Source organism: Schistocerca gregaria, chromosome X (assembly GCF_023897955.1).
Source record: "Schistocerca gregaria isolate iqSchGreg1 chromosome X, iqSchGreg1.2, whole genome shotgun sequence".
Taxonomy (NCBI): Eukaryota; Metazoa; Arthropoda; class Insecta; order Orthoptera; family Acrididae; genus Schistocerca; species Schistocerca gregaria.
The window spans coordinates 676,522,826-676,548,064 of NC_064931.1; the positions used below are offsets into that span (position 1 = coordinate 676,522,826).

At 43.8% G+C, this 25,239-nt stretch overlaps 1 protein-coding gene across 2 annotated transcripts in view; it reads right to left on the minus strand.

Moving 5' to 3' along the window:
- The window catches only part of LOC126298749 (uncharacterized), a 527,298-nt gene that overhangs the window by 82,775 nt on the left and 419,284 nt on the right, over positions 1–25,239 (minus strand). For both annotated transcript variants that reach the window (XM_049990194.1, XM_049990195.1), the window contains exon 3: positions 18,697–18,819. In XM_049990194.1, coding sequence (XP_049846151.1) covers positions 18,697–18,819 — 123 coding nt within the window. The remainder of the gene's footprint in view (positions 1–18,696; positions 18,820–25,239) is intronic.

The following is a 25,239-nucleotide window of genomic DNA, read 5'->3' on the forward strand; positions in this document are numbered from 1 at the left end:
TAAAAAAATGTAGCATCCTGTTATTCCAGTATAATTGCCATTTTCAGCCGACAAGAGCAGGGGTAAACAATTAATAAACGACCAGATCAATTTCAGCCCCTAAGCCCTAATAAAATTTTCTACAGATGTTACAAAATGAAACACTTTCAACCCTCCATTTCCTCTTCCTGCCCCCCCCCCCCTCTCTCTCCCTCTCTTTCTCTCTCTCTCTTTCTCCCCCATCTACACACACACACACACACACACACACACACACACACACACACACATTTTCGTGATTTTTTTTGTTCTGCCCCTCTCCTTATGTGCTTCTGTATTCTTGGAGATGTGGTTCGTGTAATGTAACTAAATGGAAGGCTGTTTGTTTTGTGCCATACGCGTTCGTTTCTTTTTATTTGTTAAACACCTTCAGTGGCCTTTAATACATGTTTGTTTTCGTATATAATGATCGCGTTATATAATAATTGCAGATTTGTTACTGTATTAGAGTTTTTTGCTATTCACGTGTTGTTCCATGAGAACCAAGTTTTTGGAACACAAGTTTGATGAGGTTAAATTTCTATTTGTTTCTACATACAATTTGTGATCTTATTAGTGCATATCTGCCGTACTGGAATTGTGCTTAGTTAGTCGGTGTACAGTCCCATTTTCGGCATTTTATTGTCCCATTTCGACTTCCCACCTCACATCCACTATTCACTGTGTTTTGAACTGGTGTGTTTACTGTATGGCATGTTGCCAACCGTCGCTCTTTGATTGTCGTTCATCTTTTTTGTGTCTTGGTGACTGTAAATAGTTTAATGTTCTTTTGTGTGTGTGTGTGTGTGTGTGTGCACGCACCGCCACGCGCTCTTTCTTGGGGGCAGGGGCATACTGAGTTATTATTTAGTCGAGTTATGTTCTACATTTATGTGTGTTACTGTTTTGTTACTTATGTTGATTTGATAATTTATTAGTTTCTCATTCATTACAGAAACTCTTTGTATCTCAATGCTTTCCTGTAATCTTAGGAGTTTTCTGTTGCAATTGTTCACCCTAAATTGTTTTATATCCTGTTGTATATTAGATTGTTTTTCTGTTGTGATTGTTCATCCTAAAAAATTTTATATCCTGTTCTATACTACTGGCCATTAAAATTGCTGCACCATGAAGAAATGCAGATGATAAAAGGGTATTCATTGGAAAAATATATTATACTAGAACTGACATGTGATTGCATTTTAACGCAATTTGGGTCCATAGATCCTGAGAAATCAGTACCCAGAACAACCACCTCTGGCCGTAATAAAGGCCTTAATACGTCTGCGCACTGAGTGAAACAGAGTTTGGATGGCGTGTACAGGTACAGCTGCCCATGCAGCTTCAACGCAACACGATTCCACAGATCATCAAGAGTAGTGACTGGCGTATTGCGACGAGCCAGTAAAAAAGGTTCAAATGGCTGTGAGCACCTTAACGTCTGAGGTCGTCAGTCCCGTAGAACTTAGAACTACATAAACCTAACTAACCTAAGGACATTCATGCCCGAGGCAGGATTCGCACCTGCGGCCGTAGCAGTCGCGCGGTTCCGGACTGAAGCGCCTAGAACCGTTAGGCTACTAAGGCCGGCGACGAGCCAGTTGCTCGGCCACCATTGACCAAACGTTTTCACTTGGTGAGAGATCTGGAGGATGTGCTGGCCAGGGCAGCAGTCGAACATTTCCTGTATCCAGAAAAGCCTGTAAAGGACCTGCAACATGTGGTCGTGCATTATCCTGCTGAAATGTAGCTTTTCGCAGGGATCGAAAGAAGGGTAGAGCCACGGGTCGTAACACATCTGAAATGTAAAGTCTACTGTTCAAAGTGCCGTCAGTGCGAACAAGAGGTGACGGAGACATGTAACCAATGGCACCTCATACCATCACGCCGGGTGATACGCCAGAATGGCGATGACGAATACACGTTTCCAATGTGCGTTCACCCCGATGTCACCAGACACGGGTGCGACCATCATGATGCTGTAAACAGAACCTGGCTTCATCTGAAAAACTGACGTTTTCCCATTCGTGCGCCCAGGTTCGTCGTTGAGTACACCATCGCAGGCGCTCGTGTCTGTGATGCAGCGTCAAGGGTACCCGCAGCCACGGTCTCCGAGCTGATAGTCCATGCTGCTGCAAACGTCGTCGAACTGTTCGTGCAGATTGTTGTTGTGTTGCAAACGTCCCCATCTGTTGACTCAGGGATCGAGACGTGGGTGCACGATCCGTTACAGCCATGCGGATAAGATGGCTGTCATCTCGACTGCTAGTGATACGAGGCCGTTGGGATCCAGCACGGCGTTCCGTATCACCCTTCTGAACCCACCGATTGCATATTCTGTTAACAGTCATTGGATCTCGACCAACGCGAGCAGCAAATTAGCGATACGATAAACCGCAATCGCGATAGGCTACAATCCTACCTTTATCAAAGTCGGAAACGTGATGGTACGCATTTTTCCTCCTTACACGAGGCACGACAAACGGTCATGTGAACGTACTGGAATAGTTCTTTCGTGCGGTTGTTTTGCATAAGCAGCTTCATTATGCCTCCTAGAAGACAGCGAGCGGCTTTCGAGAAGAATAGTTGCCTACAGAGATTGCGCATTATCCTTCAGAGAAATCGGTGATCGTGTCGGATGGAACCAAGCAACTATGGAGCGGGTCTGTAATCGCTGGATGCAGGAGAGTATGACACTCCGACGGGGCCGATTGCACCCATATCGTGATGACAGGCACATTGTGCGCATGGCAGTGATGGATCGCTGAGGACATCACGAACCATGTGACAACGAATTCGGTCTGTTGCGCAGCAACCAGTGTCCGAACGTGCCATTCGACGTTGTTTGCAGCACAGTTCAGTGTCCACAAGGAGTTCATTGCTGCGTTTACCACTGAGTCAACATCATAGGCGTTTGCGTCGGCCATGGTGCGATGAACGACGGACATGGACAACTGAATGGAACGCTATTGTTCTCGGTGACGAATCTCGAGTCTGCTTGCGTCATCACGATGGTCGGATTAGAGTCTGGAGACACCGTGGTGAGAGACTGTTGAACTGCTGCCTTGAGCATCGCCATACTGGTCCTGCACCCGGTACTATGGTTTGGGGTGGTGTTGGATTCCGCTCCGGCAACCCCCTAGTACACTAACAAGCCAGCGTTACATCTCTGAAGTGTTGGAACCTGTTGTCCTCCTTTACCTACGGAGCTTGCCGACGGCCACATTGCAACAGGATTATGCGCAACCACACATGGCACGGAATGTTCAAGACTTCTTCGTCACCTATCGGATCGCATTACTGCCTTGGCCTCTCTGTTCTTCCGATCTCTAGCCTTTCGAAAACGTCTGGTCGATGACTGCGGAACCACTGGCCAGGGATAAAAAAATGGTTCAAATGGCTCTGAGCACTATGGGACTCAACTGCTGTGGTCGTAAGTCCCATAGAACTTAGAACTACTTAAACCTAACTAACCTAAGGACATCACACACATCCATGCCCGGGGCAGGATTCGAACCTGCGACCGTAGCAGTCGCGCGGTTCCGGACTGAACGACTAGAACCGCTAGACCACCGCGGCCGGCGGCCAGGGATACACCACCCGCTGCTACACCAGATCAGCTTTGGTAATATGTGGAAGGATCACAAATCTAGAACCTCTTTGATTCAATGACGAGGGCTGTAGCAGTGGTTATAGTCAGTAGTGGCGGCAACACCCGCTACTGATTTCATCATCTTCCTCACCTCACATGGGGCTGTATTTTCAATCATGCTATCTTTGTACAACGTGCTATCTCCCAAATCAGTTTGGCTGTGATATCTCCAGTTCTTCTTGGTACTGCGTTTTGGATGGCCAGCAGTGTATCTAGTTTTGAAACTTCTGCCTGTCATTCCCAGTTACAATGATTTGCAGTACTGATATTGTAACTGGTATATACCAGCTGTATGATATAAGTCTGGTTTTTCTATTGATGTTTGTAAATGTGACTGGAATGTGTTTCTTTGTTGTGCTTGCTATGTGCATTCCTTGTTTCTTTAGTACATTTGCTATTCTTTGAGCAGATCTATTTTGTATGTTAAATTAATTATTCCTTATCCTCACTGTCCACTAATTTTACTCACAGAAAGTGATACAACTTGAATGTTAAAATGATAAACACGGCAACGGGAGAAACCGTAAGCATATCTAAAATTAAAGAAGGAAACACAGGGCTCAGTCTTTGCATAGCATTGCTATGGCATTTAAATGAAACGTTGTTGTACGTGCTTTCTGTGACTTTTTTTTTAAATACCAGGGATATTTTTTGCAGCGTACGATCCGTCGCGAAATTACAGCCACAGACAAAATCCGGTGACGCTTGGCACAAGTGTGTTGCACAGTGTCTCTAGTATGCACGTCTATCACGTCACGTCTCACTTTTTAGTTCTGAGCACACAGTGTGCACGCAAAGATAGTATTGTTCTAACAATACTATCTCCCGTCAAGTTTGAAGAAAATGCTGAGGGGTTTCGCCTGATTTCATGCAGCCCACATAACGTAACTATCATGTGTTTCCTTCTTCACGGTAGTTCTTGGCTGCATACAGCAGGTACAACGAATATGCTCGTGGAGCGTTTTCGGAGGGAATGTTTGATCACCCACCATATAGACCAGACTTGGCTCCCTCTAATTTTCATCTTTTCGGTCACATGAACCATTGGGTACGAGCACAGTATTTCTGCACAGACAATGAACTGGAGACCAGTGTAGGGAATTAGAACTTCACCAAACGTATCCCACAGGGCTGTGTTTGTGGTCCACAGTTCGGAGATTTTGGTATAGAGCCGTCACTAAACCAATTTCAGAGTATAACAAACAATAGAGGCTGCATCGCCTATGCAGACGATCTGCTAATTGTACTGTCTGTCAACTTAATTGATAATTAGAGGAAAATAGTAAGGTGGTTCTTGAAAGACTAACGAGGGAAACTCCCCGTCGCACCCATATCAGATTTAATGATGAGAGGAGCCATTGGACAGCCCGTCAAAAAATGAACACAGATCAAGCATGAAAAGAGGAAGATAGTGTACTGAACTGTGAAAAAAAAAGCAAAATAGAAACAGTGAACAGTACAAGGTTAACAAGTGCAACATCGAGCATTCTAAAAGAGCCACGGCGTCATGGTTAAGTAGTCACAGTGTTGGATTACGAAGGGAGCGCGCCGTTTTCAAAGCTCTCTCATGCAGTTTTTTTTCGCTGTTCCCTGTATTCAAAATTTTGCCTGTGTCACTGTGTACTATCCGCTTGCAACAGCGAGGTGTAAGGAAGGGGTCTACAATGAAAGCTGATTCTTTCCAACTACTCTATGAGCAGCCGAAAGGAAGTGACTTTCAAATGGGAACCGCAAACGTTTGATGACAAGGCGACAAGTCAGTCGAATCCTCCACTGGAAAACACGTCTGGTGTATCATACATGGCAGTAGTAACAATACGTGGGTCATATGATAGGAATCTCTTATCGACACACCTAACTTGTACGCCTGATGAATGAGTGAGACATGCCTCCTTGCCCGATTTAGGTTTTCTTATGAATGTGAATGTGATCACTCCCAAGAAAATGATGAAAAAATAATGGTTTGTGACATAAGCTGCAAAACATGAACGCAACAGTGCAAATATCACACAGTTTCTTCAAATGGCTCTGAGCACTATGGGACTTAACTTCTAAGGTCATCATTCCCCTCAAACTTAGAACTACTTAAACCTAACTAACCTAAGGACATCACACACATCCATGCCCGAGGCAGGATTCGAACCTGCGACTGTAGCGGTCGCGATCTGTCAAAACATGTCTTTAACGTTTTTGAAGTTGCGTTCCGTTTTCGTAGTTCTGACTCTTTAATCCCTTTGTCGTAACATAGTTCACACCTGTTTATTTATTGTTTTAGCTTCTGTGAGATATCCATGTGGGATATCGCCTGCTCGTACTATTCATCACATTTACTTGCGATGTAAAAAATGTGTATGAAATGTTATGGGAATTAACTGCTAAGATCATCAGACCCTAAGCTTACGCACTACTTAACCTAGCCGGCCAGTGTGGCCGAGCGGTTCTAGGCGCTTCAGTCTGGAACCGCGCGACCGCTACGGTCGCAGGTTCGAATCCTGCCTCGGGCATGGATGTGTGTGATGTCCTAAGGTTAGTTAAGTTGAAGTCCCATAGTGCTCAGAGCCATTTTACGTAACCTAAATTATCCTAAGGAGAAACACGCACATCCATGCCCGAGGGAGGACTCGAACCTCCGCCCGGACCAGCCGCACAGTCCATGACTGCAGCACCTTAAACTTAACTTGCGATGGTAACGTATTCTTACCACATGACTCGTTTCCTATAACCAGTGTATAGTATGACAACTGTCAAGACTACGGAAAGAGAACAAACATTTCAGTAACCGGACGGACAGTTCATAATATTTTGAAGAAATAAATAAATAACACATGGGAGTTTTGATGACGGCTCATCTGCTTTGTAGTCCACCACGTGACCACTTAACGACGACGTCGTGTGTGTTCCAAGTTGCCGGATGATGCACTTACTTTTTATCAATAATTCAATATACCTTCTTCCTATTTTCATACTTGATCTGTGCTCAGTTTTTGACGGACTATTCACTGGGCCATTTTACCACTAAATATGAGGTGGGTGCGATGGAGAAGTTTCCCTTGTAAGTAATTGGTGTGTGGAAAACAAACTAACAATAACAGTACACAAAACAGTTTATATGTTACTAAAAAGAATCATTATCAAGAACGAGAAATCCCACAATCAGAATAAGTGACCAATCTGTGAAAAGAAATGTAGTTTATAGCTAACTTGATGTATATAGGCACATTGACGAAAAGCAAAACTTTCATGCTCATTTGGAAATCGTCTGCAAGAGAGGCATTAAAATCGCAGCAAAAATAGCAAAGAAGTAAGCGCAATAAGAACGTACCACAACACGATCTTAATTGCTGTTGTGTGTCACAGTTCGACCGTTTGGTCTCATAGAGCCAGAAAGGCAAGGATAGCACAGAAAAGTGTACTCCTGTGCGTAACAGGCGCGTATAGAACTGCATAGACTGGGGCGTTGCTGCTGGTACTAGGCATGCTTCGTATGTGCCTAGCAGTAAGAAAGAGATGTTGCAACACAGAAGGGGTAATATTTGGGGAAAATGTATGTTTTAAAATGTTCTGTTCTGCATTCTTTCTCTCTTTTCGCAGTCTGTATTTACTCCAGAAGAAACAATAGAAATATCTATGTTTTTGGATAGGGACGGCCTTTAGCAAAACACAATTTTGTTTTTAACACAAACATGTTTCACTGCAGCCACAGCATCTTCAGTGGGCTTTTATTTTATGGCTGTTAAAGATAAATAATGTTCTTTACTGTTTGTATACATGTAACTATTAGTTTTTAAATCGTAATTACAGATATTTATAAAAACATATAAAATTATTCATACCTTTTTACCATATGGTGTGGCTTTTATGATGTATTGTGTTTCTACAGTGACTATTTTGTTTCACAATTTGTTATCTGCAACCTATTACACCTTAAAGTAGATAAATTGTTTAAGCCAAAATTACGATTTGAAAATTGTTATTTCTACGCCTGAAATTAATTAGTACTATGTGTGTGTGTGTGTGTGCCGGCCGCGGTGGTCTAGCGGTTCTAGGCGCTCAGTCCGGAACTACGCGACTGCTAAGGTCGCAGGTTCGAATCCTGCCTCGGGCATGGATGTGTGTGTTGTCCTTAGGTTAGTTAGGTTTAAGTAGTTCTAAGTTCTAGGGGACTGATGACCACAGATGCTAAGTCCCATAGTGCCATTTGAACCATTTGTGTGTGTGTGTGTGTGTGTGTGTGTGTGTGTGTGTCTATTTACATTATGTTTCTCTTACGTTTTCTTTTTCCTGATCTTCATCACTGTCAAACATTATAAATTGAGCTTCCACTGTCACTTGTCACTTTTTCAAATGGCTCTGAGCAGTATGGGACTTAACATCTGAAGTCATCAGTTCCTTAGACTCAGAACTACTTAAACCTAACTAACCTAAGGACATCACACACATCCATGCCCGAGGCAGGATTCGAACCTGTGACCGTAGCGGTCGTGCGGTTCCAGACTGAAGGGCCTAGAACCGCTCGGTCACTCCGGCCGACTGTTTCATTATTTACCAGCTGTAAAAACACAATACATCAGAAAGACCACACCATGTGGTAAAAAGGTATGAATTCATAATTTTATATGTTTCTTTAAATATCCGTAATTACGATTTAAAAACTCATAGTTACATGTATACAAACAGTAAAGAATGTCCTTTATCTTTAACAGCTATAAAATAAAAGCCCCCGAAGATGCTGCAACTGCAGTGAAACATGTTTGGGTTAAAAAACAAAATCGTATTTTGCTAAAGGAAGACCCTATCTAAAAACATTTGTATTGTTAAAGCAAACACTGAAAAAAGAGCTTCAACCCCGAGATTATTAATAGAAATATCATTCCATACCATTCAAAACAGTTTATTATTAAAATATTTGTCAGTGAGAGAACCTAAGTAAGTCAATCTTTAGAAAATCCACGAAAATTATTCAGCACACTTCCAAGCTGAAGTGTATGTAATCACGAAGTTACATATTTTTTACTGCAGATCACTATGAACACTGAATGCAGAAAAGTTCATAGGTGTTTAGAGTAAGTCGCCCACCCGAAATTATTCAGAGTCCACACACAGAACAATGTTTCAAACTCTTTGCTTCGACACTTGTGAAATATTTACAAATCCAAACAACCATTTACGTGGAGTGAATTTATTCTTCGTCCACAGAAGTCGAATACTTAGAATATATTTCGGTTACACACATGAGACGACTTCCAGTTTCACTTATGAACCGACTGTACGCGAGCCCCGGTACAAAAAACAAAGCCTCGGGCATGGTTGTGTGTGATGTCCTTAGGTTAGTTAGGTTTAAGTAGTTCTAAGTTCTAGGGGACTGATAACCACAGCAGTTGAGTCCCATAGTGCTCAGAGCCATTTGAACAAAAAACAAAACAAAAAATTGTTCAAATGTGTGTGAAATATTATGGAACTTAAATGCTGAGGTCATCAGTTCCTAAGCTTACACACGACTTAACCTAAATTATCCTAAGGACAAACACACACACCCATGCCTGAGGGAGGACTCGAACCTCTGCCGGAACCAGCGGCACAGTCCATGACTGCAGCGCCTAAGACCGCTCGGCTAATCCCGCGCGGCAGCCCCGTTTCAATTGTCTCGCAAAATTCAAGTGCCGCTCAAAAATGGTCGTCGTTACTCATTGCCTCGCACTGGCATGTGTCAACTCAAGTATTTCCGACTTTCAAAAACATATAGAAACTATAAAATTAATGTTATATAGACATATTACACATGAATTTGGGATCAAATTTCGTCAGACTTTCAATGCTGCTCTTAGTTTTCGTGGAGGTTTAATAGTTTTCTCACAAACAGTGCTTTTGCTCATATGCAAGCTTTTCTGAATCGTCATATCACTAATAAATATTAAAAATTAAACTAATTAGTCATATTTCTAATTACCTCTGTTTAATAATGCTGCAACGTCTTTTACTGTTTCGCGTTTTATTCACTACATTCCGCCATGTAATTTGAAATACGAAATATTCACAGAAAATCTATTGAAACAATTCCGTAGTACTCACTGAGCTCTATCCATTGACTCTATGTTGGTCTGAATCGCTTAGGGCGTTAGTGAATGATTAATTTTTATAGCTTATTTTATATATTTTTTTCCTTTATTGAATTCCGATTCCCCGCTGGTAGCAGCTTAGTACACTGCTCTTCAGCCTACAGAATTTTTAAAACATAAGAAGAAGATAAGAAACAATGAAAGAAGGCGACAAAACGGTGACGTAATTGTAAAACGGCGGAAAATTCTGGAAAGTTAAAACAAAACAAAGCATGGGCGATGCGAATAAAATACACGGGGAGCAGACAGGTAAAATAGTAGACAGACAATTAAAAAACACGGCGACAGTCTGTTTTCTATTCGCAAGAGATTTAAAAATCACACTCAGCGACGGTATGATGTCCGTTCGCATTGCTTCGGAAAAGACGCACAACACTTAACAATCACTGGAAACACTGCACTAAAAAGGCGGCACGAAGATGACACAGCACAGCCAAGGGCAATGGGGGAGGGGGGGGGGGGGGGGAGGGACTGGACAGATGAGGGCAAGAAAAGGGGGGAGGAGAGGAAAAACGAAGGGTGGGGGGATATTTTATAGCCAAAACATTTAATGAGTTGTAAACTAAATCGCGTAGCGAGGGCAGGACTTCACTCAACCACTCATCTAATTTTTCTCTTTAAAACTGAATGGTTTCTCTGTCACTGGTTTGGTTCAGTTTAAATAATAACTGAACCAAACCAGTGACAGATAACTAATGAGTTTCCCTTATTTCGTATTTTCTTTATTCAGTTAGTTCGGCGATGTGGCCACCCTCAGCAGTTCCTTCAAACGGTCGGGATTTCCGCACCGCGTGTTCAGCGCGTCACGCTTGCTGGTCTGTAGTTGGGATTTCTCATAAGTTGAGCTCCCAAAGTCATCGCGCGTCAGAAGTGCGGGCCCCAACAGACCACGCCGAAACGCTCGTCAGGCTCGCATGGCCCACAGCTATTAAATCACCCCCTCCAGGAAGTTCCGACACCTGCCGACTCAGCTGCCAGTGTTATGACAGGAAGCGCCCACACAGCCGCGTCTGTTGTTACAGTTTTTCGTAGGCATCTTCGGGATGTATCGTCTCAAGGTGCACAATATTAGCTCAAAAAGGGCGAATATGATAAATTAAAGGAGGTACTGGACATAAGAGCCACATCGAATCAGGAACTAAAGGCTTTCATTCATAGAGAATGGTAAGAAATCTGGGACAGTGCAGAAACAGGGAGAAGAACTTACCAGTTCCTTCCTAACATAAAAGAAAGACCAAGAATGTCACACTTTCTTCCAATCAAGGAAGCTATACGCTACCTCTCGGGACGTGGTTCGCATTGCGCTACTTACTGAAAATATGAGAATGCATCACAGAGACTTGAGTCTGTGGATGAATCTGTACCCGTAACACATCATCAGAGGATGTGCCAGTAGACAAGATGCTACTGACCAAGGAAGGAACATCTTTGGTTATACAACAGTCTATAACATAATAAGGTACGAGCAACTGTTGCATAAGATGAAGTGACTGATATCTAAAATATCAGCTTAGTAGCTGAAAGCCTTGTCCGCCCCTTGTAGCTTAGTGCTCAGCGGGACGGCCTATCATACCTAACGGCCCGGGTTCGATTCCCGGCTGGGTGGGCGATTTTCTACGCTAGGGGAGTGGTTGTTGTGTTGTCCTTACCATCATCATTTCATACCCATCGATACGCAAGTCGCCGAAGTGGCGCCAACTTGAAAGACTTGCACCAGGAGAACGGTCTACCCGACTGGAGGCCCTAACCACACGGCATTTCCTTTTCCAGCTGAAAGCCTTCATGGGTGAGAGACAAGCAAGAAGAGTCCATACATCATGACAACAAGACGTCTAACACCAAAACATCCATCTGCAACAAACTTCCGGAAGCGTTAAGAAGGACCTCAGGGAGGGTCGCGAAGGATTTCCTGAGGCCTTGACAGCCAACTCCCAATTCTACACCTTGGGTAGCACAGCAGCACAGCGCCTGTGTATCCCGAGCTGTGTTTCAGCTCACTTGGGTCTGACTATCCAGACAAATGAGAAATCTAGCTTGGTTCTGGCAGCAAGTTGTGTTGTGCTGTGTTGTATAATTTTGTGGTTCAGAACTATAAATTACAACATTTGTGAACCAGCAATGCAACATTCTGTAACAGATCAGTAACATGTGCCTTCTGAGTTGCAGATGAGTATCTGTGCGCCAGATAGCCAATGAAGTATGTAGACATTTTTATTTTCTTTTTTAAATTACGTTTTCTTTAATGTAGAAGATTTATGTAATTTTTTCCTTTAAAGACCATAATGCTTAGTTATACTAATGCATTTGAAACTAAGTTAAAACACAGAGTGATCAAAAAGTCTGTATAAACTTGAAAACTTAATAAACCACGGAATAATGCAGATAGAGAGGTAAAAATTGACACACATACTTGGAATGACATGGGTTTTATTAGAACAAAAAAAAAAAACAAAGTTCACAAAAAGTCCGACAGATAGCGCTGGACAGCAAAACTGCTACCGTGACGGGTGAGAGGTACGCCGATATGTTACAGAATCGCATCATTTTCAGCCTGGCTGATAAACACCTGCTGGAACGTACGATGTTTATGCAGGATGGCGCTCCACCCCATATTGCTAGACGCGTGAAAGATCTCTTGCGCGCGTCGTTTAGTGATGATCGTGTGCTCAGCCGCCACTTTCGTCGTGCTTGGCCTCCCAGGTCCACAGACCTCAGTCCGTGCGATTACGGGCTTTGGGGTTACCTGAAGTCGCAAGTGTATCTTGATCGACCGACATCTCTAGGGATGCTGAAAGACAACATCCGACGCCAATGCCTCACCGTAGCTCCGGACATGCTTTACAGTGCTGTTAACAACATTATTCCTCGACTACAGATATTGTTGAGGGTGGACATATTGAGCGTTTCCTGTAAAGGACATCATCTTTGCTTTGTCTTACTTTGTTATACTAATTATTGCTATTCTGATCAGATGAAGCACCATCTGTCGGACATTTTTTGAACGTTTGTATTTATATGGTTCTAATAAAACCTCATGTCGTTCCAAGCATGTGTGTCAATTTGTACCTCTCTATCTACATTATTCCGTGAGTTATTCAGTTTTCAAATTTATACTGACTTTTTGAACACCTGGTATTATGTACTATAATCATGCCAACTCTTGTATCTAGATAACAGAGGAAAAGGAAGTAGTAAATAAATAAACAAATAAATACAACAAATGTCGGGAATTGGCGGTATCAAAAGGCGGCTACCTTCAGTGCCATGGGTATTGAAAATTTGGTACTACACTACGGCAGATGTCTGAGTCGGAGGGACAACTGTATAGAGAAGTATCTGGAGGTCCCACAACTGTTGATTATCCGACGCATCGAGCGGCAGGAGCCGTCCGTGTATTTTGAAGTGTACCTTTGTGGTGAGCCATTTTCTACTTCACTGTCCACGGAGATACACTGAGACACGAACATGGGCTGGAGAGAAATATGGAAACACCACAAATTATCACGCACATTATGGTGCAGGAAACCCGATGGCATTGGAAACAGCTTCCAGTCGTGCCAGAATGGATAGAAACATGTCATGTATGGATTTTAACGGAATCTTATACCACTATTCCAGCAAAACAGGGGCAAGCTCAGGTAACGATGACAGAGTTGGAAAGCGATCGTGCACTCTTCTGTCCAAAGTAGACTACAAAGGCCCAATAATATTGAGATCTGGTAACACTAGTGGCCAGGGAAGATGCGACACTTCATCCTCCTGTCGAGAAAACCAGTTTCGATTATATGAGTTGTGTGAACAGCGGCCCTGTCGTCTTGGAAAACAGTATCAGCATTGGGGAAAAACATTGTAGCATGTTACGGACCTGATCAGTACAAAGGACCACATATACTTGGTAATAATGTGACGTTGCTGAGTGACCACGGGGCCCACTGAAAATCACGAAATGGCCGTCCAAACCATCACCGAAGCCCCGGCATGCCTCACTCTCGGGCTGTAATCTCGACCAGATTTTGAAAACAGTGTGAAACAAGATTCATCTGACCAAATGATATTCTTCTATTGCTCCATATTTTAGGTTTTATGGTTTCGGCACCTCGTTGTCCTGTTACAGGCAGTTGCATCACGATGAGTGGTTTTGGTATTAGAGCTCGCCTTGCAATTCATTGCTTACGCTGCTCCCTTCGTATTGTTTTGGTGCTGATAGGGTTCGCGAGTGCTACATTCAGTTCTGTGAGTTTTGCAACTGTCGTCATCTTGTTTTTCGTCACAATCCTCTTCAGTGACCGTCGGTCAACATAACTCAACACTTTCTTCCCTGTTATGACAGAAAGAATCGTACCTAAAGGCTGGAAAATTTCTCAAATCACACCAATACCCAAAAAGGGAGGTAGGAGTAATCCGTTGAATTACAGGCCAAATATCAGTAACGTCGATTTGCAGTAGGGTTTTGGAACATATACTGTATTCTAACATTATGAAGTACCTGGAAGAGAACGATGTATTGACACGTAGTCAGCACGGATTCAGAAAATATCGTTCTTGCGAAACACAACTAGTTCTTTATACTCATGAAGTAATGAGAGCTATCGACAGGGGATGTCAAATTGATTCCATATATGTAGATTTCTAGAAGAAGGCTTTCGACACCATTTCTCACAAACTTCTTCTAACCAAACTGCGTACCTATGTAGTATTGCCTCAGTTGTGCGACTGGATTCGTGGTTTCCTGTCAGAAAGGTCACAGTTCGTAGTAATAGACGGAAAGTCATCGAGTAAAACAGAAATAATATCTAGCTTTCCCCAAGGAGGTGTTATAGGCCCTCTATTGTTCCTGATCTATATTATGAGATAGGAGACAAACTCAGTAACCGTCTCAGATTGTTTGCAGATGATGCTGCCATTTACCGTCTTGTAAAGTCATCAGATGACCAAAAAAAATTGCAAAATGATTTAGATAAGATATTTGTATGGTGCGAAAAGTGGCAATTGAACCTGAATAAAGAAAAGTGTGAAGTTATTCACATGAGTACTAAAAAAAATCCGCAAAATTTTGATTACGCGAGAAGTCACAGAAATCTGAAGGGTGTAAATACAACTTAATACTTAGGGATTACAATTATAAATATCCTAAATTGGAACGATCACATAGATAATGTGGGTAGAGCCAACCAAAGATTGCGATTTATTGGTAGAACACTTAGATGGTTCAACAGGTCTACTAAAGAGACTGTTTACACCACACTTGTGCGCCCTATTATGGAGTATTGCTGTGCGGTGTGGGATCCTCATCAGATGGGACTGACGGCTGATATCGGAAGAGTACAAAGAATGGCAACTCGTTTTGTATCATCGCGAAGTAGGGGAGATAGTGCCACTTCAATTGGAGTGGCAATCATTAAAAGAAAGGCGTTTTTGTTGCGACGGGATCTTCTCATGAAATTTCAATCAACAGTTTTCTCCTGCGATTGCAAAAACATTATGTAGGCACACACCTACATAGGGAGAAATGATCATCACGATAAAATAAGAGAAATAAGGGCTCGCACAGAAAAAATTAAGTGATCGTTTTTCCTTCGTGCCGTTCGAGAGTGGAACGGTATAGAGACAGCTTGAAGGTGGTTCGTTGAACCCTCTGCCAGGCACTTTATTGTGAATGGCAGAATAATTACGTAGGGATGTTTTTTCTGCTTTCCCTGTATGCAGTATAAATCTACGCTAGGCTGTCCCTTGTAACACCAAACACTTTGGCTCCCTTTTTACGGAAGCACCAGCCAAACGAGCAACGGCAATTTTCCCACGTTCGACTTCACTTAGCTCCGACATGCCGGACTCACAACTACACGGAACACTGTTCTGTGCACGACTTGCAAAGTATTGAGGACATTGCACAGGTACCTTTCGTGTCGAAATACAACATCGCAACCTGCAGGCTTAGTTAGCATCTGCAGTTATGTTCAAGTGCGAATTTGTCGCAGTTTTTCCATATTTTTGTGCTACCCCTATAGTAGAGCAATTATTGTCTTAGTCAGGCGTACGCATAGTAAGTATAAGGGACGATCAAAAATTTTCCGTCCGAAGGCCGAACAGTTCAGTATCGGTATGCCGATTACGATAAATCGCCATGAGCATTGAGGTAATCATCCCACCAACGCATCATATTGAAGATACCAGTTAGGTAAACCATCGTGTCCTGCTGCGTGAAGAAGTCCGTAATATCCTGCTGCACATCATTATCGACCCTTAAAGGACTCTTTTAAGAGGCTTAAAGAGTAGTAATCGCATGTAGTGAGATCATGACTACAGGGCGGGTGCTCGAGTGTACCCCACTTGAGTTGGCGTAACTTCTGTGTTACATTTGTTATACGGGGGGCGTGCGTTATCATGAAGCACTAGCACCCACTCCACAACGATGGTTTTCGACGGACTGGCTGTCCCATGTTGTATGTGAACCGGGGACCTAGAAACGACAGAGAGGCTCCGTCCGCGCCGCAGCCGCAGTGATTCACAACCCCACGACGACTACCGCAGTCCACTTCACCCCTCCGCCGCCCTACATCGAACCAAGGGTTATTGTGCGGTTCGGCTCTCGGTGGACCCCCGTGTTCCCGCCCTCCCTCCCAAGGGAAGGTCTCACACCAGACGAGTGTAACCCACCTGTTTGCGTAGTAGAATAATGGTGGTATACGCATACGTGGAAAACTTGTTTGCGCAGCAGTCGCCGAAAAAGTGTAGCTGAGGCGGAATAAGGGGAACCAGCCCGCATTCGCCGAGGCAGATGGAAAACCGCCTAAAAACTATCCACAGACTGGTTGGCTCAACGGACCTCGACACAAGTCCGCCGGGCGGATTCGTGCCGGGGGCCAGGCGCTCCTTCCCGCTCCGGAAGGCTGTCCCATACACTTTCTCCATTATTCGATAGATATCTGCCGGTGTTTGTCTTTCGGCAGCCAAGGAAACAACAAGAGCACGTTGGTCCTGTCGGACGCATCTGATAATAAAACGTCGTCATAGTTAACGTTTCCTCATTTATCGGACGCACGTCGGAAAGACACGAATGCTAACTCAGCCCTAACCTACGTGTCGGTCCTTGTATACTCCATAAGAGTAGCTCTACGTTGCATGTACACTGCAGCAACGCCCTCAAATGTAAACTTTTTGATCGTCTTTATAAACATTTCACTGCATATTTCAGTTCCTTGTATTACATCTACAGTATAATGAAATGTTAGTTACTTTTTTTTTGGAAGGGAAGTTACAGATTATCATCACATCACGGCCGACATCATTACAGACGGTGCACTAAATGAGCTACATAGGGATGAGGAATAAATTCCAGTATCCTTTTCATTTGATTGAAGGAAGCCACGGGAAACCTGAATCTTGATGGACAGAATTTGATACTGGCTCCTCCTTAAAATAAAAAAAACCTCAGTAAATGTACACTACTGGACATTAAAATTGCTACACCACGGCGATGACGTGCTGCAGACGCGAAATTTAACCGACAGGAAGAAGATGCTGTGATATGCAAATGATTAGCGTTTCAGGGCATTCACACAAGGTTGGCGCCGGTGGCGACACCTACAACGTGCTGACATGAGGAAAGTTTCCAACCGATTTCACATACACAAACAGCACTTGACCGGCGTTACCTGGTGAAACGTTGTTGTGATGCCTCGTGTAAGGAGGAGAAATGCGTGCCATCACGTTTCCGACTTTGATAAAGGTCGGATTTAGCCTATCGTGATTGCGGTTTATGGTATCGCCACATTGGTGCTCGCGTTGGTCGAGATCCAATGACTGTTAACAGAATATGGAATCGGTGGGTTCAAGAGGATAATACGGAACGCCGTGCTGGATCCCAACGGTCTCGTATCACTAGCGGTCGGGATGACAGGCATCTCATCCGCATGGCTGTAACGGATCGTGCAGCCATGTCTCAATCCCTGACTCAACAGATGGCGATGTTTGCTAGACAACAACCTCGTGCACGAACATTTCGACGACGTTTGTAGCAGCATGGACTATCAGCTCAGAGACCATGGCTGCGGTTACCCTTGACGCTGCATCACAGACGGGAACGCCTGCGATGGTGTACTCAACGACGAACCTGGGTGCACGAATGGCAAAATGTCATTTTTTCGGATGAATCCGGGCTCTGTTTACAGCATCATGATGGTCGCATCCGTGTTTGGTGACATTGCAGTGAACGCACATTGTAAGCGTGTATTCGTCATCGCCATACTGGCGTATCACCTGGCGTGATGGTATGGGGTGCCATTGGTTACACGTCTCGGCCACCTCTTGTTCGCATTGACGGCACTTTGAACAGTGGACGTTACATTTCAGATGTGTTACGACCCGTGGTTCTACCCTTCATTCGATGCCTGCGAAATCTTACATTTCAGCAGGATAATGCACGACCGTTTGTTGCAGGTCCTGTACGGGCCTTTCTGGATACAGAAAATGTTCGACTGCTGCCCTGGCCAGCACATTGGAAACGTGTGGTCAATGGTGGCCGAGCAACTGGCTCGTCACAATACTCCAGTCACTACTCTTGATGAACTGTGGTATCGTGTTGATGGTGCATGGGCAGCTGTACCTGTACACGCCATCCAAGCTCTGTTTGACTCAATGCCCAGGCGTATAAGGCCGTTATTACGGCCAGAGGTGATTGTTCTGGGTACTGATTTCTCAGAATCTATGCAACCAAACTGTGTGAAACTGTAATCACGTGTCAGTTCTAGTATAATATATTTGTCCAATGAATACCCGTTTATCATCTGCATATTTTCTTGGTGTATCAATTTTAATGGCCAGTAGTGTAAATGCAGTCTTGCGTAACAGAACATCGCCAGATAAATCGTAACAATAACAAGGAAACAGGAAGGAAAGAAGGCGTCTTACCTGGTCGGTGGCCATGGTCATGCTGAGATTGAGGCTAACCAGAGAGTTGAAGCAGGGCATGAGTCCCAGCAGGATGTTCGGTGTCATGTGCCGTAGGTAGGAGATGTTCAGCTTCTTCAGGTTCTGAAACATCCAACAAAAATGTTTAGATAATTATGTCATAATGTTTTCATTTGTTGATTACTATTTGACAATCCCGGCATTGCCCTGGTATTCATTCTGCCAATTTTCTATTAGAAACGAAAACAAAAAAATGAACAGTTTTTGCAGTGAACTATCGAAAAAACTTCATTTCCACGTGTTCATGAAAACACATTTGAAATTCTGAATCAGAAATACAAAGAAGTATGCATAATGTACAATTGCATAAGTAAAGTATCCAAGTTAAGAAACATGATTCCGGGCAGTTTCTGTACGGTGGGCGCAGCTGCTTCGAGTGTCTACAACACGATTTTGTGAACGTATCTATGGCAATGCCTCTTGCATGGCTCAGTAGACTGCTATTGTTTTCGCATACAGCCGTTTGCACTTCGCAGTTGAAAGCTGTCAAAAGCGTAACTAGGTTCCAGGGATTACCTTAAGTTGACTCGACTGCAGGAGTGTCTTCCTAGTACAGAATAAATGTATTAAAACGTCATGCTTGATGTTGCATTTCTTTTACGAATCTTGGAATTTATGACGTCATATCTCTTGGACTGTGTGATACAGTGACATATTTGTGTAGGTGCATTCAGAAGCGTATTTGAATACACTTAGCAAAATGTGTTGCGAATAGAGTTAGTAGCGGAGAAGTTTTAAATTTCATGTGGTAGTATTTTTACGCATCCCATCGTTTATGACGTCATATCTCCTGAAATATGTATGGTAACAATATACCCTTTTATAGGTGATTTGTCAGCACATGTAGACACTGCCTGCGAAATTTATTGCGAATAGAATTAGTAGCGCAGAAGTAGAACATTTAAATGTCATTCATGACGCGGCAGTTTTTCATGCAACATACTGTTTATGATGTCATATCACCTGAAATGTGGTAGGTAGGTGGTTCTCCCCCACCCCCTCACATACTCTCACACACACACACACACACACACACACACACACACACACACACACACACACACAGAGGAATTGTTTGTTGCCCGACAGTAATTGATCTGTGGACCAAGTTTTTTCGAACACACACACACACACACACACACACTCACACACACATTTTTATGACATGTATTGATTTCATGATAGCGGCTCTCTGTATACATGCTCTTCAAAATTTGAAATAATGAAATCCGTTAAAATTAAAATTGACCTGCACTACATACAACGATGTGGGTGGTGACCCGGTTGATAAAAGAAGTGCACTTCCGGAACACTGATGATCAAAGAAACGAAGATACGAGTTAACGTCCCGTCGACAACGAGGTCATTAGGTACGGAGCACATGCTCGTCTCGCTAAAGTATAGGGAAGAAAATCAGTCGTGCCATTTAGAAGGAACCACTCCGACATTCACCTTCAGCTATATAAGGAAAATGCGAAAAACGGAAATGTCGATGACCAGACGGAGGTTTAAACTGGGTTCCTCCCGGAAACGAATGAAGTGTCTTTTATGCTGCGCCACCACTCGCAGTCTGTTAATAAGGGCACTGCCATCGGGAAAAAGCGGCCTTTGGATAGAGAGGTACGTGTAGAGGAATTACATGAATATGATAGTATCGTGAGCCTGAAGTGATATTTGTGGGGCCTTGTCAAATGGAATGCACGTCAAGATTTTTATGGAGATATTATTTTAGGAAGTTAGAGGTAAAGGTTCAGATAAAAGAGACTCGGTTTACCTAAGGGACGGAAGAAGTACAGACTATGGCTGACAGGGAAGATAGAGTCCGACACAGGGTTATGGATCAGGACGGAGGAAGTGAGTTAAGGTTAACAGTTTAAAGTCATGTAGGTTACCTCCGGGCGGAATGCCGAGTCAGTACGGATGAAGAGAAGTAGGCATACACTGATCAGCCAGAACATTATGACCGCCTATCTCATAGGCGGTATGTCCATCTTCGGCACTTACAAGGAAACCTCCCCATCGCGCCTCCCTCAGATTTAGATATAAGTTGGCACAGTGGACAGGCCTTGAAAAACTGAGCACAGATCAATCGAGAAAAGAGGAAGAAGGTGTGTGGAACTGAAGAAAATAAGCAAAATATAGAAACTGAGTAGTCCATGCGAAAGATAGGCAACATCAAGGAAACTATGAACTCAGGCGCACCGTGGTCCCGTGGTTAGCGTGAGCAGCTACGAAACAAAAGGTTGTTGGTTCAAGTCTTCCCTCGTATGAAAAGTTTAATTTTTTATTTTCAGACAATTATTATCTGTCCGTCCGATGGGAGGTAACTGCGCAGTAGTATGGGGCGCTACACCTAAACAAACATCGAAACACACGACGTCAGTCGACTACAGCGCACAGAAGAGAGAGTATTCCTGCTAACGAGGCTCCCTGGCTGGCAGTTGACTGTTCGCTACTTTGGACGAGAGTGCATTAAATACTTGAGGTGTATTCCGTGGGCAATATGAACCCAGCAAATATAGCCCGCGACTTCAATAACAATCGCACGGTTTTGCGGTGCGGTCGCAAAACACAGACACTAAACTTATTACAGTGAACAGAGACGTCAGTGAACGAACGAACAGATCCTAACTTTGTGAAAATAAACTTCAAGCTCGAGGGAAGACTTGAACCAAGGATCTCTCGTTCCGCAGCTGCTCACGCTAACCACGGGACCACGGCGCTCCTGACCTCAGATACTCCTTGATGTTGCGTATCTTTTGGATGGACTACCCAGTGTGTATATTTTGGTTATTTTTTTCATAGTTCCACATAACTTCTTCCTGTTTTTTCGATTGATCTGTGTTCAGTTTTTCAAGGCCTATCCTCTGTGCCAACTTATAACTAAATCTGAGGGGGTGCGATGGGGAGGTTCCCTTGTTAGAACAGCGGCGTGGAAGCAACGAGGCCTTAGTAGGTCGTTTTAGGGAGTTGGCACCACATCTGCACACACAAGTCACCTAATTCCCGTAAATCCCGGGGAGTGGCGGTGATGAGCTGTGACGCCACGTTCAATCACATCACAAATGTGTTCGATCGGGTTCAGATCTGGCGGGTTGGGGGGCCAGTGCATCAATTGGAACTCGCCACTGTGTTCCTCGAACCACTCGATCACATTTCTGCCCTTGTGAAATGGTGCATTATCTAGTTGAAAAATGCCACTGCCGTCTGGAAACACGATCGCCATGAAGGGCTGTAGGTGGTCTCCAACCAGTGTACGATGCACCTTGGCCGTGATTGTATCTTGCAAGAGTTCCAATGGACCAATGGATAACCACGTAAATGTTCCCCAGAGTATAGTGGAGCCGCCGCCAGCTTGCCTCCGTCTTGCAACACAGGTGTCAAGGAGCTGTTTCCCTGGAAGACGACGGATTCGCGCCCTCCCATAGGCGTGATGAATAAGGAATCGCGATTCATCAGACCAAGCAACACTCTGCCACTGCGCCAACGACCAGTGCCGATGGTCACGTGCCCATTTCAGTCGTAGTTGCCGATATCGTGGTGTGAGCATTGGCAGCTGTGTTGGTAGTTGGCTGCGGAGGCCCATCGTTAGCGAGTATTCGGTGCACTGTGTGTTCAGACACATTGTAGCCTGGCCGGCATTAATGTGTGATATTAGCTCCACCACAGTTCGCTGTCTTGTCCCCTATTGCCAGTCAGCCTTGTCTATGACGACATCTGTAATCGGAGGTGGTCGTCCAAGCGGACGACTTTTGGATGTGGTTTCGCCTTGGTTTCGCGACAGCACAGCACAGTTCGAACGCCCGACAAGTCCTGCAGTTTCCGAAATGCTCGTGCCGAGCCGCGGGGCCATCATATTCTGCCCTCGGTCAAACTAAGATACATCACGAACCTGCCCCATTCTACTCACGGACAGCACGCACATTGGTACTAGGTGCACGTGCGTGTGTCTGAATAGCAGTTATTCCTCGCCAGTTGGCGCTGCTATTGCCTGGACGGGTTTATATCGATAGCAGGTCGGTGGTCATAATGTTCTGTCTCATTAGAGTATGTTGTCAGAGGCGCGACAGCGCTCACGTTCATTAGGAAGTGGAGAGAGGCTGGTACTTCTCTGCGAGAAGTCTGGGTTTTACTGGGAAATCTGAAGAAGTGTGCAAACCTAGTTAGCTGTTGAACGACGCATCTGGGAGAGGGTCGGCGTAGGTGAGAGGAGTGACAAACAACGTGACGATAACGGACTTAAGCGAGTGACAGAAATCGAGAAGAGTGAAACCACAGGTAAGGGTATTTGGGGAAGAAGAGATGAACTCTCACACTATCCAAATGCACTTTAGCCAGTGATACACTGTCGGCAAGCTACAAGTATTTTAGAAATGATTTTATTATACCGTGACGTGTTTCGGGCCTCAGCCTATCGTCAGGTGGTTACGTTGATTTCTTGGCAAGTTTTACATTTGTGTCCTACAATATAACTAAGTTTTTTAATTACATGGTTTAGAAACCATTTTAAATTTTTATCCCAAAATATAGCAAAGTTTTTGTGACTAAATAGTTTGCAAAAGATTTTACGTTGTATACAAACTTCATTCACTGAAGAGCCAAAGAAACTGGTACACCTGCCTAATATAGTGTAGGGGCCCAGCGAGCACGAAGAAGTACCGCAACGCGAAGGGGACAGGACCCGACTAATGTCTGAAGTAGTGCTGGAAGGAACTGACACCATGAATCCTGAACGGCTGTCCATAAGTCCGTAACAGTACCAGGACGTGGAGATCTCTTCTGAACAGCACGTTGCAAGGTATCCCAGATACGCTCAATAATTGTCATGTCTGGGGAGTTTGGTGGCCTGCGGAAGCGTTTAAACTCAGAAGAGTTGTTATGGCGCCACTCTGTAGTAATTACGGACATTTGGGGAGTCACATTGTCCTGCTGGAATTTCCCAGGTTCGTCAGAATGCACAATGGACTTGAATGGATGCAGGTGAACAGACAGGATCCTTACGTACGTGTCACTTGTCAGAGTCGTATCTAGACGTACCAAGACGTATCTAGACGTACGCCATATCACTTCAACTGCACACGTCCCACGTTACAGAACCTCCACAACCTTGAACAGTTCTCTGCTGACCTACAGGATCCATGGATTCATGAGTTTGTATCCATACCCATACACGTCCATCCAATCGATACAATTTGAAACGAGACTTGTCCGACCTTGCAACATGTTTCCAGTCATCAACAGTCCAATGTCGGTGTTGACGGGCCCAGGCGAGACGTAAAGCTTTGTATCGTGCAGTTATCAAGGGTACACGAGTGGACCTTCGGCGCCGAAAGCACATATCGGTGGAGTTTCGTTGAATGGTTCGCACGCTGACACTTTTGATGGCCCTGCATTGAAATCTGCAGCAATTTGTGCAAGGGTTGCACATATGTCAAGTTGAACGATTCTATTCAGTCGTTGTTGATCACGTTCTTGCAGGATCTTTTTCAGGCCGCAGTGATATCGAAGATTTGATGTTTTACCGGATTCCTGGTATTCACGGTACACTCATTAAATGGTCGTACGGGAAAATCTCTACTTCATCGCTATATCGGAGATGCTGTGTCCCATCATCGTGCTCCGATTATAACACACAACGTTCAAACTCACTTAAATCCTGATAACCTGCTATTGTAGCAGCAGTAACCGATCTAACATCTGCGCTAGGCACTTGTTGTCTTATATAAGCGTTGCCGACCGCAGCGCCATATACTGCCTGTTTTTGTACCTCTGTATTTGAATACGCATGCCTATATCAGTTGTTTTTTGTGCTTCGGTGTGCATTGTACTACTTCATGAAAATCTCACCTTTACGTACTATAAGAGAGAGATTTGATTGTCTTTTTCGATCCACGCTGATCCACGAGTTAAACAAAATGCAAGTTGGCGGATACAATTGTTTACATCGGCTGCTGACTTGATGTACCAAAGAACGTGATATGTGTACAGATATGGCACTCTTCTGGAGCTACTGCAAACATACTTCTTTTGTAGTAGCTATACATTTAATTATTTAGGTTTGAAAGCTGTTGGTAATATCCAGTGACGAAAGTTCTGTATGTCAGTAGAGTATTATTTATAACATTTCAAAGTAAACGAGTTGTATGATTTTCTTGTAGGTATCATGTTCTTTGGAACATCAAATTTGAAGCCGATGTAAGCAAATATATCCATCATCTTGTATTTACTTTAGCTCATGGATCAGCACGGATCGAGAAAGAGAATGAAACCTATCCATTATAATATGTAAAGGGGAACTTTCATAAAGTAAGTACAATGTGTTGAGCTTATATACAACATAAAATATTTTGTAAATCATGTAATCACAAAAACTTTCGTACATTTTAGGACAAAAATGTGAATGATACCTAGGAATCATCGTTACCGTCTGACGATGGGCTATATACGAAACTAGTAACGGCAGAAGAAAATCATTTTAAAAAG